Below are 17,567 nucleotides of genomic sequence, written 5' to 3' on the forward strand. Positions count from 1 at the left end.
GACCTCTCTTCCTCCCCCCCACTGCCAAGGCTCCATCTCAGCAGCAGCTACGCCTCTGGCCGGGTGGAGAGGGGGGCATGGGTCCCCTGTCCAACAGCGGCAGTAGCGTCGGCGACCCCCCATACCCCCAGCTGCTGCTGCACAAGCCGGCGGCCACGCAGCACTCGCGCCACTTCCTGGGAGGCGGCGGCGTCGGGGGCATGATGGAACCACACCACCCGCACCCCATCTACGGCGGTCACCACGGCAACGGGCGGGGCCTGCGGCAGACTGGACAGGGGAACCAGCCCCAGGGCCAGGCTTCACAGGGCCAGCCCCTGATGCCCATCTCCTCCCCACAGATGCCGGATAGCATCGAGCTCAGCCTCACACACCACCACCATCTGGGTCAGTCTTCCATCATGCCGCCCCCATCCAGCTTGGACTCCAGCCAGTACGGCTCCTCCAACCTCCACCTGGGCCTCTCTGCCTTTCGGACTAGGACGGTCATGGCCCCCCAGCCGCCCCCCGCCGGCTCCCAGCAACAGTTGGCCCAGCCCCCAGCCTCTCAGGACAGCTTGGTCGCTGCCTCCGGGCTTGGATACATCCCCCCATGCTACCCGGGCAGTAACAACAATAACAACCCTCCCCAGGGTAGCGTGGTCGGGGGCGGGATGCTCACCGGGGGGCCCCCACCCAGGGGAGTAGGGGGCAGCGGGGGGAGGCCGGACTCTGAGGAGTCCACCATGATGGGTGTGTGCGGCAGTGGAGGCGGTGGTGGTCAGAATGCGGCCAACTCTTGATAAATCTTGAACAAATTCCAAAAGCCATACAATTTTAACAACGACAACATTACAATTTCAACACGCATACACATTATACACACTTGAGTTTGAAACAAATACGGCCACACATACAGTTACAGAGATAAACTTGTGAAATATCAAAGGAATTTAGTTTTGTTTTGCATGGGAGAAGGTCGAGGGAGAGTAAGAGAGGCTTTGAAACCATTTTTATCCTTTTTTCAGTTTCTTTGTTTTTCTTTTGTTGAAGGTAAGAAACGGGGCTCAGTAGTTGGAATGGAAAGTTTCAGATAAGTTTGTTTTTATTGTTATTATTATATTATTTGATTTTATGTGATTTAAGGAAAGGTTTGCAGCGAGATTTTTGTTGTTTGGGTTGTTTTTTGGAATGAAGACCGCAAAGGTAAATGAATGGTTTGAAAAGTGGTAATTGTTGGTTAAGAAGAGGGAGGCACGAGAGAATACCCTTATGCTATTTTTAAAATCTATTTTTTGAAGTCTAGGTTTAATTGTACATGTTTTATTTATTAAACATCACTACACGAGGAGGAGGGTAAATGGGGAGATCGGAAGAGCGCTAAATTGAGAGGTGGTTTATTTATTCATTTTTATTTAAATTTATACAGGTTTAGTTTTATTTGCTGATGGACAGAAAACACTTGCGCATACACAGAAAAACAAACAAACTAGGGTCTTTTTAGTTTGTTTTTTAGTTCAGTATATCTCACCCCCGAAACACACACACTTTTGTTTTAAAAAAATTATTCTCTCGCTTGACACTGGCTTATATATCTTAAACTATGAAACCGATCATAGAAATAAAATGAAGCAAATGACAAAAACCGTAGTCACCACACAGTGAGAAACTATACGATGAGGAGGCTGAAACATTTGACGAAGTGAGACGCTTTCAAGAGGAGAGGGGGAACAGAACTTCTACACAAAAGGAGGAAGTGATTCAAGAAGAACAAAAAACAACTAAACATTTTGCCACAAGGAAAACCAAAATGCTTCCCTGTTGTTTAAAAAGAAAATAGTCTGCCTTCTACTTCAACATCTAACCAGAATCTTTCACCCTCTTTCTCTCTCTCTTTCCTTACTCACTTTTGTTTTGGACCGTAAACTACAGAAACGTAACACACATTTTGGGTTGGATTAACTCTGGATATGCTAAGCCAAATCTTGCTCACTCTGTCTCGATCTCTCGCTCTTTTCTTTCTCCTCTCTGCCCCATTTTTCTGTTGGAAGGGAGGGGGGCAATATATAGCAGGAGGGAAGAGTACATACTTATGAGGGGACACTTTCATGCCCTCCTTACCCCTACAGCCCCCATGACTCGACTTCTCTGGCCTCTTTTTTCTTTCTCCTGTCTTTTTTCTCCCCTTCCCTCCCTCCTTCACGACACTCTGTGAGTGCTGTTTGCCATCAAGTAAAAAAAAAAGTGAACTACTCTCTCGGCTGCTATCTCCACTTTCAACCATGTTCGGATTGCTGCTAAAGAAAACAAACAGACAGATAAATAAATAAAAATAAACTTTTTAACCCTCCTGCTTCAGAAAAAATGGAAAAATAAACCACTGCATCTCATGTATTTATTACTATTTAACAAGAAAAAGAAAAGGTAAAAATTAACCTGTTTTCTTCTGTTTTTTGTTTGGTTGCCTTCTTCCTGCTGGTGAAAGTTGGGCATTGACTAAATGTAACAGTTAAAGGTGGTATTAAAACACTCTTAGTTTAAGTCAGCCACTGGGCGGGGCCTGAATGGGGAACCTAGGTAAGAATAAAGTTGGATATATAAGAATAAAGAGTATACTTTTGCACACAAAGGTCAAATGCAAATCACAGCTTTCAGTCGACAGACCCTCATCTGAGCAATGTGCATACAGTAGCAGGCCTACCACAAAGACAAACTGTTGATGTGGCAAGCAAAGTGATCACTGACATGGCATAATAAATCTGAGATTTGCGTTTGACCTCAAGTTATTTCATTCTTTTTTGTTGTTGTACCTGAGTGTAACTGGTGTTGGTTGGGTGTGGTGGGGATGATGTCCATGAAGAACCACAAAGTTGGTGTTGCTACTAATGAACTTATTAGGAATCAGTCTCATTGTTTGGATAGTCTTGCACTCTTGTGACAATATTTTATTGTTGCCCATGTACAGTAGCAGGCAGCTCTGAGTAAAGTGTAAACATAGCATTACAGCTATATACATCGATTGGTGGTTTACTATCAAACGGTTACACTGAGTACACATAGTTTCTCCACTGTATTTGAACCAGTTTCTTCCTGGAGGTAACGATTGATGAAAAGGTGCTACTAAAAGTGTTAAAGACAGGTTCTTGTTACCCTGATGGCCTACTCTATGCCCTTAGCTGTATCTTTGGTCGCAGCTTACGTTGGCACAATCCTCCGTGTGTGTGTGGTGGTGGTGGTGGTGGGTGGGAGGGGGGGGCAGTATGGTTACCTATACCATAAAACTACATGCAATTAGAACCAATTTAGGACCGTTTGACTCATGTTCATCAACACATTTGCGGTCTTCCTAGTTGAGAGTTATTGAATATTAATAATAGGTGAAGGTCAAGTGTTGTATTCACCCAAGTCACTGAGTAAAATTGAGAGCACAGTTTATACTGGCATCTGGTGGATAGATAAGTGAATTACATACTCAAGCTTACATTGTAACATAGTAGGCAATGCAAAATACGTTTTTATATATCATTGCAAATATAATGACGCGAATCATTAATGGATCATCTACGCCCAGTAGCCTACATGCAACAAACGTCGCCGTGTGTGCCAAGTGCGTAATTGTTGCGCCAAAACCAGGTGAGCGCAATTATCAAGCGCCTACAAGATTAATATTTAAATGGTCACTAGTTTGCTAACAACAGTGTGCCCACGAGGCGCTCTGGACTACAGAGTTTTATTATTTATTTCTGCGGCTTTGGTCACGTTGAACATGGCGCAAGTTGCGTGGATGTTTTGTCTGTTTGCATCGATTTTTTCTGCCTTTCCATTCACACAAGTATCAGCGGAAGCTGATTTTAATGTTGACAGATGGGAGGGTCAAGTGCATCAAGACTACCAATTTTCGGAGCCGCACCTCCCGGGCAATGTACCAGTGCGTGAGGTGATCAGGCCTCGGATAGGGGAAGACGATGCCATCGGTGCCCAGCGGTCAGAACCACCATACTACTTCCTTCCCATGTTCCAGCACTCTGCGGTTCCCGTCGTCGATAGGGACTTGTTCAGACCAGTCGCCGAGAAAATACGTTTCCCCAGTATCTTGACCAACCTCTTGTTTCTGCCACAAAATAGCCCAGAGCGTAACCACTTCTCTCCCGTGCGTAATCCGCGTGGAGTGGAGGTGTGGTGCGGGTACAACAAGATATCCGTGCGCATCAACAGAGGTCAGCTTAGGTTTAGCTGTCTGGCCTCCATGCTCTTCCTGGGCACTTGCCCTGTCACCCGGGTCACCCCACTTTTCTTTTACTTCCATTATGATTGAATGACTGTGGCAGTACTCAAACGGTAAGATGTGTTGGGATACATTTTGTCCTCACTATCCAATAGGAGCACACTCTTAAACTGACCCTGAAATATGTACTCTTTATTCTGTTAATGACTTCCAGACCATGAATGGCCAGCTGGTGTACTCCAGCTCACTTCGCTTTTCTCCAGAACCACAAGGGCCAGTGAAAAGAGCCATACCTCTCAACCTCCCCATTCAGTGCATATACTGTATAACTGGTGTAGTGCCCACTAGACTAGCCTACAGTAGGCATTTATACTTCAGTCTTACTACTGTGTGATGAGTGTTTTTTGCTGTTTACCATCCATTTCCTTAAGAGATTCCACTACTCCTACAAAGTTGGCTATGTACCTGAGATGCATGACCGCAATCTCTTGAAGAGTATGAATGGCAAACACATCTTTAGGCTCACTGCATGCAATGGTAAGTAAACATGTCCCATTACAAGAGTTTGCAAGTTGATTTAAGGGGCAGAGAATGAGGGGCAAATCGTTCTCCAAATACAGAGCAATGGGAACAATTGTCGTCAGAAGAGGGCTACATGCTTGAGGAGCCAATGTACTTCAAAGCCTACGCTGCTTTTGTCCCCAAAGATGAGTGTGTTTGTTGATTCCTGCTTTGTTACAACATCCAAGGACCCAAATGCCACACCTCGCCTTGAAGTCATTCACAACTTTGGGTAATCAAACACTTAAATTCTCACACACTGATGTAGATATAGCATTTGTATCAATCAATTCTAGTGGTGGGTATATCCACGTGTATGTGTTTTTAGATGTATGGTGGACAGCAAGCGGAAAGGTAGTCAGTCCCAGTTCTTCTCCAGAGTCAAATGTTCTGCTGTGGATGCACTGTGGATGCTTTCCTGTTTCCCCCAAATCACTGCCAAGGTTGGGCTATATCCTTTTATGGCACACAAATGTTTCCACAACACCAGTGAATAGGGGGATATACACTGCTCAAAAAAATAAAGGGAACACTTAAACAACACAATGTAACTCCAAGTCAATCACACTTCTGTGAAATCAAACTGTCCACTTAGGAAGCAACACTGATTGACAAATTTCACATGCTGTTGTGCAAATGGAATAGACAACAGGTGGAACTTATAGGCAATTAGCAAGACACCCACAATAAAGGAGTGGTTCTGCAGGTGGTGACCACAGACCACTTCTCAGTTCCTATGCTTCCTGGCTGATGTTTTGGTCACTTTTGAATGCTGGCGGTGCTTTCACTCTAGTGGTAGCATGAGACGGAGTCTACAACCCACACAAGTGGCTCAGGTAGTGCAGCTCATCCAGGATGGCACATCAATGCGAGTTGTGGCAAGAAGGTTTGCTGTGTCTCAGCGTAGTGTCCAGAGCATGGAGGCGCTACCAGGAGACAGGCCAGTACATCAGGAGACGTGGAGGAGGCCGTAGGAGGGCAACAACCCAGCAGCAGGACCGCTACCTCCGCCTTTGTGCAAGGAGGAGCACTGCCAGAGCCCTGCAAAATGACCTCCAGCAGGCCACAAATGTGCATGTGTCTGCTCAAACGGTCAGAAACAGACTCCATGAGGGTGGTATGAGGGCCCGACGTCCACAGGTGGGGGTTGTGCTTACAGCCCAACACCGTGCAGGACGTTTGGCATTTGCCAGAGAACACCAAGATTGGCAAATTCGCCACTGGCGCCCTGTGCTCTTCACAGATGAAAGCAGGTTCACACTGAGCACATGTGACAGACGTGGCAGTCTGGAGACGCCGTGGAGAACGTTCTGCTGCCTGCAACATCCTCCAGCATGACCGGTTTGGCGGTGGGTCAGTCATGGTGTGGGGTGGCATTTCTTTGGGGGGCCGCACAGCCCTCCATGGGCTCGCCAGAGGTAGCCTGACTGCCATTAGGTACCGAGATGAGATCCTCAGACCCCTTGTGAGACCATATGCTGGTGCGGTTGGCCCTGGGTTCCTCCTAACGCAAGACAATGCTAGACCTCATGTGGCTGGAGTGTGTCAGCAGTTCCTGCAAGAGGAAGGCATTGATGCTATGGACTGGCCCGCCCGTTCCCCAGACCTGAATCCAATTGAGCACATCTGGGACATCATGTCTCACTCCATCCACCAACGCCACGTTGCACCACAGACTGTCCAGGAGTTGGCGGATGCTTTAGTCCAGGTCTGGGAGGAGATCCCTCATGAGACCATCCGCCACCTCATCAGGAGCATGCCCAGGCGTTGTAGGGAGGTCATACAGGCACGTGGAGGCCACACACACTACGGAGCCTCATTTTGACTTGTTTTAAGGACATTACATCAAAGTTGGATCAGCCTGTAGTGTGGTTTTCCACTTTAATTTTGAGTGTGACTCCAAATCCATACCTCCATGGGTTGATACATTTGATTTCCATTGATAATTTTTGTGTGATTTTGTTGTCAGCACATTCAACTATGTAAAGAAAAGTATTTAATAAGAATAGTTCATTCATTCAGATCTAGGATGTGTTATTTTAGTGTTCCCTTTATTTTTTGGAGCAGTGTATATATATATACACTGCTCAAAAAAATGAAGGGAACACTTAAACAACACAATGTAACTCCAAGTCAATCACACTTCTATGAAATCAAACTGTCCACTTAGGAAGCAACACTGATTGACAATAAATTTCACATGCTGTTGTGCAAATGGAATAGACAAAAGGTGGAAATTATAGGCAATTAGCAAGACACCCCCAAAAAAGGAGTGATTCTGCAGGTGGTGACCACAGACAACTTCTCAGTTCCTATGCTTCCTGGCTGATGTTTTGGTCACTTTTGAATGCTGGCGGTGCTCTCACTCTAGTGGTAGCATGAGACGGAGTCTACAACCCACACAAGTGGCTCAGGTAGTGCAGTTCATCCAGGATGGCACATCAATGCGAGCTGTGGCAAAAAGGTTTGCTGTGTCTGTCAGCGTAGTGTCCAGAGCATGGAGGCGCTACCAGGAGACAGGCCAGTACATCAGGAGACGTGGAGGAGGCCGTAGGAGGGCAACAACCCAGCAGCAGGACCGCTACCTCCGCCTTTGTGCAAGGAGGTGCACTGCCAGAGCCCTGCAAAATGACCTCCAGCAGGCCACAAATGTGCATGTGTCAGCATATGGTCTCACAAGGGGTCTGAGGATCTCATCTCGGTACCTAATGGCAGTCAGGCTACCTCTGGCGAGCACATGGTGGGCTGTGCGGCCCCACAAAGAAATGCCACCCCACACCATGACTGACCCACCGCCAAACCGGTCATGCTGGAGGATGTTGCAGGCAGCAGAACGTTCTCCACGGCGTCTCCAGACTCTGTCACGTCTGTCACATGTGCTCAGTGTGAACCTGCTTTCATTTGTGAAGAGCACAGGGCGCCAGTGGCGAATTTGCCAATATTGGTGTTCTCTGGCAAATGCCAAACGTCCTGCACGGTGCTGGGCTGTAAGCACAACCCCCACCTGTGGACGTCGGGCCCTCATACCACCCTCATGGAGTCTGTTTCTGACCGTTTGAGCAGACACATGCACATTTGTGGCCTGCTGGAGGTCATTTTGCAGGACTCTGGCAGTGCACCTTCTTGCACAAAGGCGGAGGTAGCGGTCCTGCTGCTGGGTTGTTGCCCTCCTACGGCCTCCTCCACGTCTCCTGATGTACTGGCCTGTCTCCTGGTAGCGCCTCCATGCTCTGGACACTACGCTGACAGACACAGCAAACCTTTTTGCCACAGCTCGCATTGATGTGCCATTCTGGATGAACTGCACTACCTGAGCCACTTGTGTGGGTTGTAGACTCCGTCTCATGCTACCACTAGAGTGAGAGCACCGCCAGCATTCAAAAGTGACCAAAACATCAGCCAGGAAGCATAGGAACGAGAAGTTGTCTGTGGTCACCACCTGCAGAATCACTCCTTTTTTGGGGGTGTCTTGCTAATTGCCTATAATTTCCACCTTTTGTCTATTCCATTTGCACAACAGCATGTGAAATTTATTGTCAATCAGTGTTGCTTCCTAAGTGGACAGTTTGATTTCACAGAAGTGTGATTGACTTGGAGTTACATTGTGTTGTTTAAGTGTTCCCTTTATTTTTGTTGAGCAGTGTACAATGGGGAGAACAAGTATTTGATAGACTGCTGATTTTGCAGGTTTTCCTACTTACAAAGCATGTAGAGGTCTGTAATTTTTTATCATAGGTACACTTCAACTGTGAGAGACGGAATCTAAAACAAAAATCCAGAAAATCACATTGTATGATTTTTAAGTAATTTATTTGCATTTTATTGCATGACATAAGTATTTGATACATCAGAAAAGCAGAACTTAATATTTGGTACAGAAACCTTTGTTTGCAATTACAGAGATCATACGTTTCCTGTAGTTCTTGACCAGGTTTGCACACACTGCAGCAGGGATTTTGGCCCACTCCTCCATACAGACCTTCTCCAGATCCTTCAGGTTTCGGGGCTGTCGCTGGGTAATACGGACTTTCAGCTCCCTCCAAAGATGTTCTATTGGGTTCAGGTCTGGAGACTGGCTAGGCCACTCCAGGACCTTGAGATGCTTCTTACGGAGCCACTCCTTAGTTGCCCTGGCTGTGTGGTCATGCTGGAAGACCCAGCCACGACCCATCTTCAATGCTCTTACTTGAGGGATGGAGATTGTTGGCCAAGATCTCGCGATACATGGCCCCATCCATCCTCCCCTCAATACAGTGCAGTCGTCCTGTCCCCTTTGCAGAAAAGCATCCCCAAAGAATGATGCTTCACGGTTGGGATGGTGTTCTTGGGGTTGTACTCATCCTTCTTCTTCCTCCAAACACGGCAAGTGGAGTTTAGACCAAAAAGCTCTATTTTTGTCTCATCAGACCACATGACCTTCTCCCATTCCTCCTCTGGATCATCCAGATGGTCATTGGCAAACTTCAGACGGGCCTTGACATGCGCTGGCTTGAGCAGGGGGACCTTGCAGGATTTTAATCCATGACGGCGTAGTGTGTTACTAATGGTTTTCTTTGAGACTGTGGTCCCAGCTCTCTTCAGGTCATTGACCAGGTCCTGCCGTGTAGTTCTGGGCTGATCCCTCACCTTCCTCATGATCATTGATGCCCCACGAGGTGAGATCTTGCATGGAGCCCCAGACCGAGGGTGATTGACCGTCATCTTGAACTTCTTCCATTTTCTAATAATTGCGCCAACAGTTGTTGCCTTCTCACCAAGCTGCTTGCCTATTGTCCTGTAGCCCATCCTAGCCTTGTGCAGGTCTACAATTTTATCCCTGATGTCCTTACACAGCTCTCTGGTCTTGGCCATTGTGGAGAGGTTGGAGTTTGTTTGATTGAGTGTGTGGACAGGTGTCTTTTATACAGGTAACGAGTTCAAACAGGTGCAGTTAATACAGGTATTGAGTGGAGAACAGGAGGGCTTCTTAAAGAAACTCACAGGTCTGTGAGAGCCGGAATTTTTACTGGTTGGTAGGTGATCAAATACTTATGTCATGCAATAAAATGCAAATAAATTACTTAAAAATCATACAATGTGATTTTCTGGATTTTTGTTTTAGATTCCGTCTCTCACAGTTGAAGTGTACCTATGATAAAAATTACAGACCTCTACATGCTTTGTAAGTAGGAAAACCTGCAAAATCGGCAATGTATCAAATACTTGTTCTCCCCACTGTATCATACTCTGTTCCACAGCGTCTCTACCTGCACTGTACTATGACTGTCATGAAATTCACTTCAAAGCGGAGCGCCAAGTCCTGCACGTACAATAGAGCAGTGGGAAGGTAAACTGTCTTTTTGAGATTCCAACAGTAACCTCGACCAATCTCATCTATTTCTATATCCAGTGGTGGGAAAAGTACCCAATTGTCATACTTGATTAAAAGTAAAGATACCTTTAACAAGTAAAAGTAAGCCACCCAGTAAAATACTACTTGAGTAAAAATCTAAAAGTATTTTATTTGAAATCTACTTAAATATCAAAAGTAAATGCTATAAATCTTCTCAAATTCCTTGTATATGCAAACCAGACGGCACTATTTTCTTATTTATTTATAGGTAGCCAGGGGCACACCAATACTCAGACATTTACAAACAAAGAATGTGTTTAGTAAGTCTGCAAGATCAGACAGTAGTGATGACCCGTGAGTTCTCTTGATAAGTCTGTGAATTGGAACATATTCTGTCCTGCTAAGCATTCGAAATGTAACCAGTACTTTTGGGTGTCAGGGAACATGTATGGGATTAAAAAGTGCATTTTCTTTAGGAATAACTAGTAAAATAAAAAGTCAATATAAATAGTAAAGTACAGATCTCCCCAAAAGGGTTGTACCTCAAAGTATTTTTTACTTTACACCACTGTCGATCACAATAATTTGCTCAAGAATTACATCACAAGTTACATAGACTGGTCATGATCAATGTGTAGGACACTGATGATAATAATGAAAACATTAAGTAATTCAGTTATTTCATGCTACATTGTTTTTTGCACTGGTTAACCAGGGGTTTATTCACTAGAAACCAAACAAAAGCTAATGAAACAGTGAGTGACCTACCTGAATTTGTCCAATAGAAACTCTTGTTTGTTGCAAAATGTTTTCCGTTTGTTTACTCCAATCTCCGTTGCAAAACGTTTTGGACTAATGATTACACCCCTGGTTGTTATTTCTTGTTAGGTGGGAGGAGCTGTATGGCCCTCCCTCTGTGTGCTCCTGCTGTGATTCTGTCTGTGACGTGTCAGAGTTTTGTAAGTATACAACACAGTTAATGCTGGACCACCTCTTTTCTCTAATTCATCTTAGATGATGCTGATGCTGATCTGTAACCTGTGGTTCTGCCTGATGTAACCAGGGCCAGCCTTGAAGTATCCTTCAGTGAAAAGCCTGATCACCAGTAAACCCTGGAGAGTGTTGGAGGACAGGGAGAAGAGTTTGCCCATTCGGGCTGAGGAGAGACAGCCAGACAGTGAGAAAAGGGTGGAGGAGACCTTGGCAGTCACTTATAGAGTGGAGAAGGTGAAGTTTAAAAGCTTGTCAGTCGCTCCTTGGGAGGAGGAGAAAAACATGTCAGTTGCTGTTATGAATAAGGTAGAGGAGGTGCAGGAAGGGACAGTTATAGGAGAGGAGGGGGTGGTAGCCAGAAAAGAAGAGGGTGTGGAGGAGCCGATTGAGGACAAACAGGCTGAGAAGGAGATGATAGAGGTGGCAGCTCGTGAGCTGGTCCTTGGTAATCTTCTCTCCACTCGGCAGGCTCCATGTACCCCTGCAGAAACGCTGCCGCTTCGTCCACCAAAGGCATCTGTCCAACCCCCACTCTCTCAACCTTTGACCCTTCTATCCCAGCAACCTGCTCCTTAGCTTTCTTTGACACCTTAGCATTCATGGTGACAACTCAACTCACTTGACATGTTCCACTGAGCTACCTCCTTAACCGTCACAGTATTCCCAGCTCTAGAGGAAGAGCTGGGGAGGTTTTCATAGTCTAGTGAATGTTTCAATGCTGCCTACTTTAGAGTTTTAATGTCAGTTTAAGTTGCAATCATTTCAAGTGTTTGTCATACCAGCCATTTTAAAAATTTATCTATTTCTTTTCAGGACAAGCTTGCTGTGGTGGAAACTTCTGTTCCTATTGGAACATTGACATGAATTAACTTTAAATAAAATATTTCATAAGAATTACACCTAAGTGTCCTTGTATTATTGAATATTAAATTACCTTTGTTATAAGCAATGAACAATGCTCTGAATGTTTATGGTAGCTGGGCATTTGAAGGATGCATTTTTGTGGGGATGTATATTGAAGATGTAAACATGTACCTTTCAGAGAATGCCATAACTATTTTACACACAAAAATGGCATTGGGTCGATGAGTTTCTAGTGGATAGACCATATGGTTAATTAGAAAATAACCTAATTAATGAAACAATCTAAAAGATGGCATTATTTTCAATAAACTCTGCAACTCTTCCAACTTGACTTTTCACAACTGCCACCAGTTTGGTGCGAAAACTTTAACAAAGATAAGTTTGTAAAAAATAAAGTATATTTAATGCTGAAATCCTCATATTAAAACAAATGGTATTCCCTAAGTTGATGGTTCATATTTAGGATCATGTTATCTGATTAATTCATATATTTTACATGTGATAAATAAGGCCATGAAGAGGGACAGAGATAATTAGACTCCTGTGATAATCTGAAGTACCACAAAATACCACCAGATGTCCTGTGAATAAAAATTCAAAAGAAACTTGAAATTACCCAAATGCTGGTTGGTAAACTTCGAAAGTTACCAGTAATATACCCCTCCCGTTCAAATTGTATTGGTCGCATACACATATTTAGCATTAGGAGCTAGAAACAGAGCTGCCATGTCTATCGGAGCCACTTTGGTCACTACATGAAACCCTAGGCAGGACTGATGTAAAACTCTGTTTTCAAGCTATTTTGTGGGGATGGCAACAAGTGGTGCATGAACAGTGTCTTTCAGATGCAAATGATGAACATATGTAAATTGCATAGTGCTGTTTGGTTCAAAAGAGTATGACATTGATGCCGCCAGTAGCATTGAATGCAAGGCAAGCCAGTGAGCCTTTTGTATAAAATAATAGCCAATCAGTGTAGATCAACTGTGAATGGTCCTGGCGCACACAAAAAGTGTCAAGGGAAGACAGTTTGGATTTGGCTTCACTCCAATCACATTGCATCGAGAGCAAACATTGACAGAAGCTGGTTGTGCATCTCATTGTATTGTCCTCTGGTGGTTAGCTAGTTATCTAAAATTGTCCCTTTCCTAAATTAGCTATGGATGATAGGGATTTGGACTTGTGGTTTTAATTCATTCTCTGTACTGGCCAATGATTCTGATCCAACCATAAATTCATACATTGTGCCCCTGGCCAGAGAGGATGGAAGTTCAATATGTAGCTAGATGTAGAAGGCTAATGTTAACTAGCTAACATTGCCCATGAAATGAAATTAGGCGAGCAAGCATTTTAGCCAGGTAGCCTAGGACAAAAAATGAAAGTGTACTGTATGACAGAGTGATAGACCGTTTTATAAATGTGAAAGAGAGAATGGCATTGGCATTCTCTACAAGTATGGTCAACATGTTTTTTCTATTTGCACAAACGCGCATGACTACATCATATTTATCTTATGTTTATTGGACTAAATTGTTTTTGGTATCTTTTAGTTGTCACTGTATTAGACTAAGCAGAGGTGATTTGATGATGTTAAAGGTGAAATGGTGCTGGAATAGTGGAGGCAGCTCCTGTTTTCTTTGGGACCTGCAGTAACGCTCAGTGGTTCTAAATCAATAGTTCTTTAGTGGTCCTAAAATGTCGGAAACATTAAATTGCTTGACCATGCTGTAGGTCATGTAACTGATTGGTACATGCAATATGCTTTGTGGACTTTCACCAGACAGGTTGCTCTCTGGTTTTGTGAAGAAACAAAGGCGTGGTTGAATTTATTCTGCCACTGTGTCTTCTTATTGTCTCAGCCTTAGGCCTATGTATCACGGTTTCAAGGCATATGAACTATGAATTATCACAACACATAGATTGTAATATGGCTATTTATTCTGGCTTGGCTTCCCCAGCGATTTTACCCACACACCGCATTCCATCCATTAATGCGCCCGTCCTCCTATAGCTCCTCCCACCAGCCTCCTCTGGTGGAAATGTCAAATTATTTTGTATAAAGGGATATGTGAAAGACCTGACAGATATGACAGATATTTTCATAAACCTCAAGACATGTTTCCATAATAGCCTGACCATGGAAAGGTGGATGTGGTTATCCAGGTATCAGAAGCACGGAACAAAAACAAGGAAGTAACGCAACATGTAAAACAGAGTGAAAGATGATTGGTATCAGTCACCTCAGTAGATGGAGAGCATTTCAGCCTCTGCTCTAACAACTCACTCTTACTTAGAAACCTACAATGTTGTTTCTTGTGGTGATGGCGTCATTTCACCTGATGAAACAAAGTGACACATGCTCCTCTTTACCACAACTCAGCCTGGATGGAGACTACATTCTGGGAGGACTATTCCAGCTGCATGAGAAGTATGGAGTGACTGGTACAGCGACTGACACTGAAAACAGAAAACCTGAGGTGCTTCAATGTCACAGGTAAGTCAAAGTCTGCTTTCACCCCTGGGGGAAAAAAACAATACTGTAAAGGTCAAACTTTTTTTGTTGCACACATTGACAGTAAAACTATGCAACCTTCTACATTCCAGGTTTAAATTTTCCTCAGCAAGCTACCAGCAGATTCAAGTCATGAGGTTTGCTATTGAAGAGATCAACAACTCCACATTGCTGTTGCCTGGCATCAGCCTGGGCTATGAGATTTTTGACTACTGCTCAGACTTGCTCAGTTATGGGGCTGCTCTGGACTTTCTGACCCAAAAGAGAAGAGGAGCCATCCCCGTGTGGAACGGTACAAACTACAGACCTAAAGTCATCTCAGTCACTGGCCCGTTTGGAAGCAGCCAAACCATCAGTGTCGCCCCTCTGTACATGTCTGAGATGATTCCAATGGTAAGTAGTATTTTATGGCACAATATAACCTCATGATGGTGCTATTTATACAGTAGCTGCCTTGTGTTTGTACTCTTCAGGAATGGGTCTGTAGAACACTGCAATATAAATGTACCTGTACTGTAACAATCCTTGTTCTCAAAAAGCATTATCGTTTTGTGTTTTACTTCAACAGGTGACTCATGGGGCATCAAGTGTCAAACTGAGCTCCAAAAACAGATTTCCCTCCTTTTTCCGAACCATTCCCAGTGACAAATATCAGGTGGAGTCTATAGTCCGTATACTCCAACAGTTTAACTGGAACTGGGTGGCTTTCATCGGTGGTGACAATGACTACAGCAGAGACGCCTTGGCAGTTTTTCAGGATGAGATTAGACCAGCTAACATCTGTTTGGCATACCAAGACACCATTCCCCAAAACCAATCTTTAATAGGGCGTCTATTCAACAACATAGCCATGTTCAATGTCCAGGTTATTGTAGTCTTTGCCAATGTGGAGTTTGTCATTCCTTTCATCCAAAAGGCCATAGATCTCAGAGTGAAGGAGAAGATATGGATCGCTAGTGAGACATGGTCCATGAACCAAGAGTTGATCAAGAAGAGTCAGATTGAGAGGATAGGGACGGTCTTAGGTGTCACTGTACAGAGGCACAAGGACCTGAGAGGATTTGATGAGTTCATTAACAACACAGTAAAATCCAGACATGAGAATGCATGCACTGACATGGACTTGAAGGAAAGATGTGGTCAGATTTGCTCTGACTGCAACTCCACCAGTGCCCAGACAATTATTGGAGAGGACCCGACATACAGCTTTGTCATCTACTCTGCAGTGTATGCTGTGGCTCATGCACTCCACAATGCTTTGCGGTGTGGGACACGGAACTGTGCCAACTCAGAAATCATTGCTTATCCTTACATGGTAACTGAGCTGCATCTCCTTCAACATGAAGCCTTATGGTCAACCACATCACCAAAAATATGGTTAATAATATGGTTAATAATTGACACCATCTTTTATTTGACCATTTTGTCTTGCATTCCCAGGTCACGGAGGCACTAAAACAGGTCAAATTCAAATTGGACAATCAAAGTATAGAGTTTGATGAGAACGGGGACCCACCGGCTCATTACGACATTGTACACTGGGACTGCAAAAATAAAACATGTTCTAATGTGGACATTGGCTCATACCTTACCAACCCCACACCAAGCTTCCATATTAATGAAACTCTCATACATTGGTTTGAGGGCACAAAGGTTAGTACTACATTCTTCAAAAGCATGCAAGTATACATTACACACCATCAAAACACTGCGTGGTATTCAAATTAGTGATCACTTATGCTGGTCTTTTCCACAGTGATATTTTAAGCTGTTCCTACTTCTTGCAGGCTCCAGTTCTGCAGTGTTCTAGTGAGTGTAAATCTGGCTCCAGAAGAGTTCAAACTGGCTTCCACACCTGCTGTTTTGACTGTGAGATCTGCTCTGATGGAAAGCACATCAACCACACAGGTACTGAGCAACATGACTTTGTTTTTGCCTGGAGTTTTTCCTTGACAGGTCAATCGGTCAGAAAGAACACCTGGCACCATTTATTACCTATGAATCACATGACAAAAATTGTTATCTGTACACATATTAGAATCTGTCACCCAGACTTTCTCTTCCCTTCCTCTCCCAACAGCCGATCCCTACAGCTGCATAGCATGCCAAAAGGATGAGTGGGCCAGGATTGGCAGTACCTCATGCACTAAGCGCTCTATAGAGTATCTGCATTCTGATGCTCCGTTGGCTATTTTTCTGATGTTCCAGGCCAGCTCCATCATCCTCATCTCAATGGCCATCTTGGTTCTGTTCCTTTATAAGAATGACACCCCTGTAGTAAAGTCAGCCGGTGGGAGGCTCTGCTTCTTCATGTTGTGTTGCTTGTCCATGTCCTCCTCCAGCGTCTTCCTCTACATTGGCAAACCCACAGAGGCCATCTGCACCTTACGCAATTCTGTGTTTATAGTCTTCTATGTGGCATGCCTGTCCTGTCTCGCTGTTCGCTCCTTCCAGATTGTCTGTATCTTCAAAATGGCCGCCAAACTGCCCAAAGCTTATGATTTCTGGGTCAAGCATGGTGGTCAGTGGATCACTATTATCACAACCACTGTCATAATGCTGTTTCTGTGCATTTTGTGGATAGCCATTGAAGGACCCAGGCCCAATCAGATAACATTGTATAGCGAGGTAATTTTGGATTGCACATATGGAGTCATCCCCATCTTTTATGTGATAGTACTGTTCGCCGCTTTGCTGGGTATTGCATGCTTTAGTTTTGCCTACATGGGAACTGACCTGCCCAAAAACTACAACGAGGGTAAATCTATCACTTTCAGCTTGCTTATCTTCTTCATCTCTTGGGTCATCTCTCTGACGGTGCACCTGTCTACCAAAGGAAAGCACACACTCTCCGTCAATCCTTTCTCTGTGCTGTGCAGTCTGTATGGTATACTCTTTGGTTACTTCTTCCCTAAATGCTATATCATTATCGTTACACCTGAGCATAATACAGCAGCCTATTTTCAAACTGCAATCCAGAGTTACACACGTCAACCTAGATAATGTACAGATGTTGAGACATATGACTTGTGTGGCACTAGAACTGCCACTACTGTGTTTTGTGATTTGTTTCTTTTCAGTCTATATCAATATATTGTAAT

At 44.3% G+C, this 17,567-nt stretch overlaps 2 protein-coding genes and 1 long non-coding RNA gene across 8 annotated transcripts in view; all 3 read left to right on the forward strand.

Moving 5' to 3' along the window:
• Nucleotides 1–2,761, forward strand: part of LOC139563993 (dual specificity tyrosine-phosphorylation-regulated kinase 1B-like) — a 75,886-nt gene extending 73,125 nt beyond the window's left edge. For all 6 annotated transcript variants that reach the window (XM_071383103.1, XM_071383102.1, XM_071383098.1 and 3 more), the window contains one exon: nt 30–2,761. In XM_071383103.1, coding sequence (XP_071239204.1) covers nt 30–782 — 753 coding nt within the window. In that variant the 3' untranslated portion in view covers nt 783–2,761. The remainder of the gene's footprint in view (nt 1–29) is intronic.
• A 498-nt stretch (nt 2,762–3,259) lies between these two features.
• LOC139563997 (uncharacterized) lies at nt 3,260–10,168 on the forward strand. Its single transcript, XR_011672681.1, has 4 exons — nt 3,260–4,317; nt 4,636–4,741; nt 4,825–5,208; nt 10,003–10,168. It is a non-coding gene; the product is annotated as an uncharacterized lncRNA (long non-coding RNA).
• Nucleotides 10,169–14,275: 4,107 nt separating this feature from the next.
• Nucleotides 14,276–17,469, forward strand: LOC139564065 (taste receptor type 1 member 1-like). Its single transcript, XM_071383282.1, has 6 exons — nt 14,276–14,448; nt 14,559–14,859; nt 15,035–15,781; nt 15,907–16,119; nt 16,254–16,374; nt 16,547–17,469. Exons 1-6 carry the CDS (start codon nt 14,276–14,278, stop codon nt 17,467–17,469), a joined length of 2,478 nt encoding a protein of 825 aa, XP_071239383.1.
• Nucleotides 17,470–17,567: the final 98 nt, after the last annotated feature.

This window comes from Salvelinus alpinus, chromosome 35 (assembly GCF_045679555.1).
Source record: "Salvelinus alpinus chromosome 35, SLU_Salpinus.1, whole genome shotgun sequence".
NCBI classification, from domain to species: domain Eukaryota; kingdom Metazoa; phylum Chordata; class Actinopteri; order Salmoniformes; family Salmonidae; genus Salvelinus; species Salvelinus alpinus.

Excerpts from the sequence above, each read along its gene's own strand:
- LOC139564065 (XM_071383282.1), top strand. The coding sequence starts at position 14,276 with ATGGCGTCATTTCACCTGATGAAACAAAGTGACACATGCTCCTCTTTA. Across the intron at positions 14,860-15,034 it reads TGTCTGAGATGATTCCAATG|GTGACTCATGGGGCATCAAG; the intron begins GTAAGTAGTATT and ends TTACTTCAACAG. Across the intron at positions 16,120-16,253 it reads ATTGGTTTGAGGGCACAAAG|GCTCCAGTTCTGCAGTGTTC; the intron begins GTTAGTACTACA and ends TACTTCTTGCAG.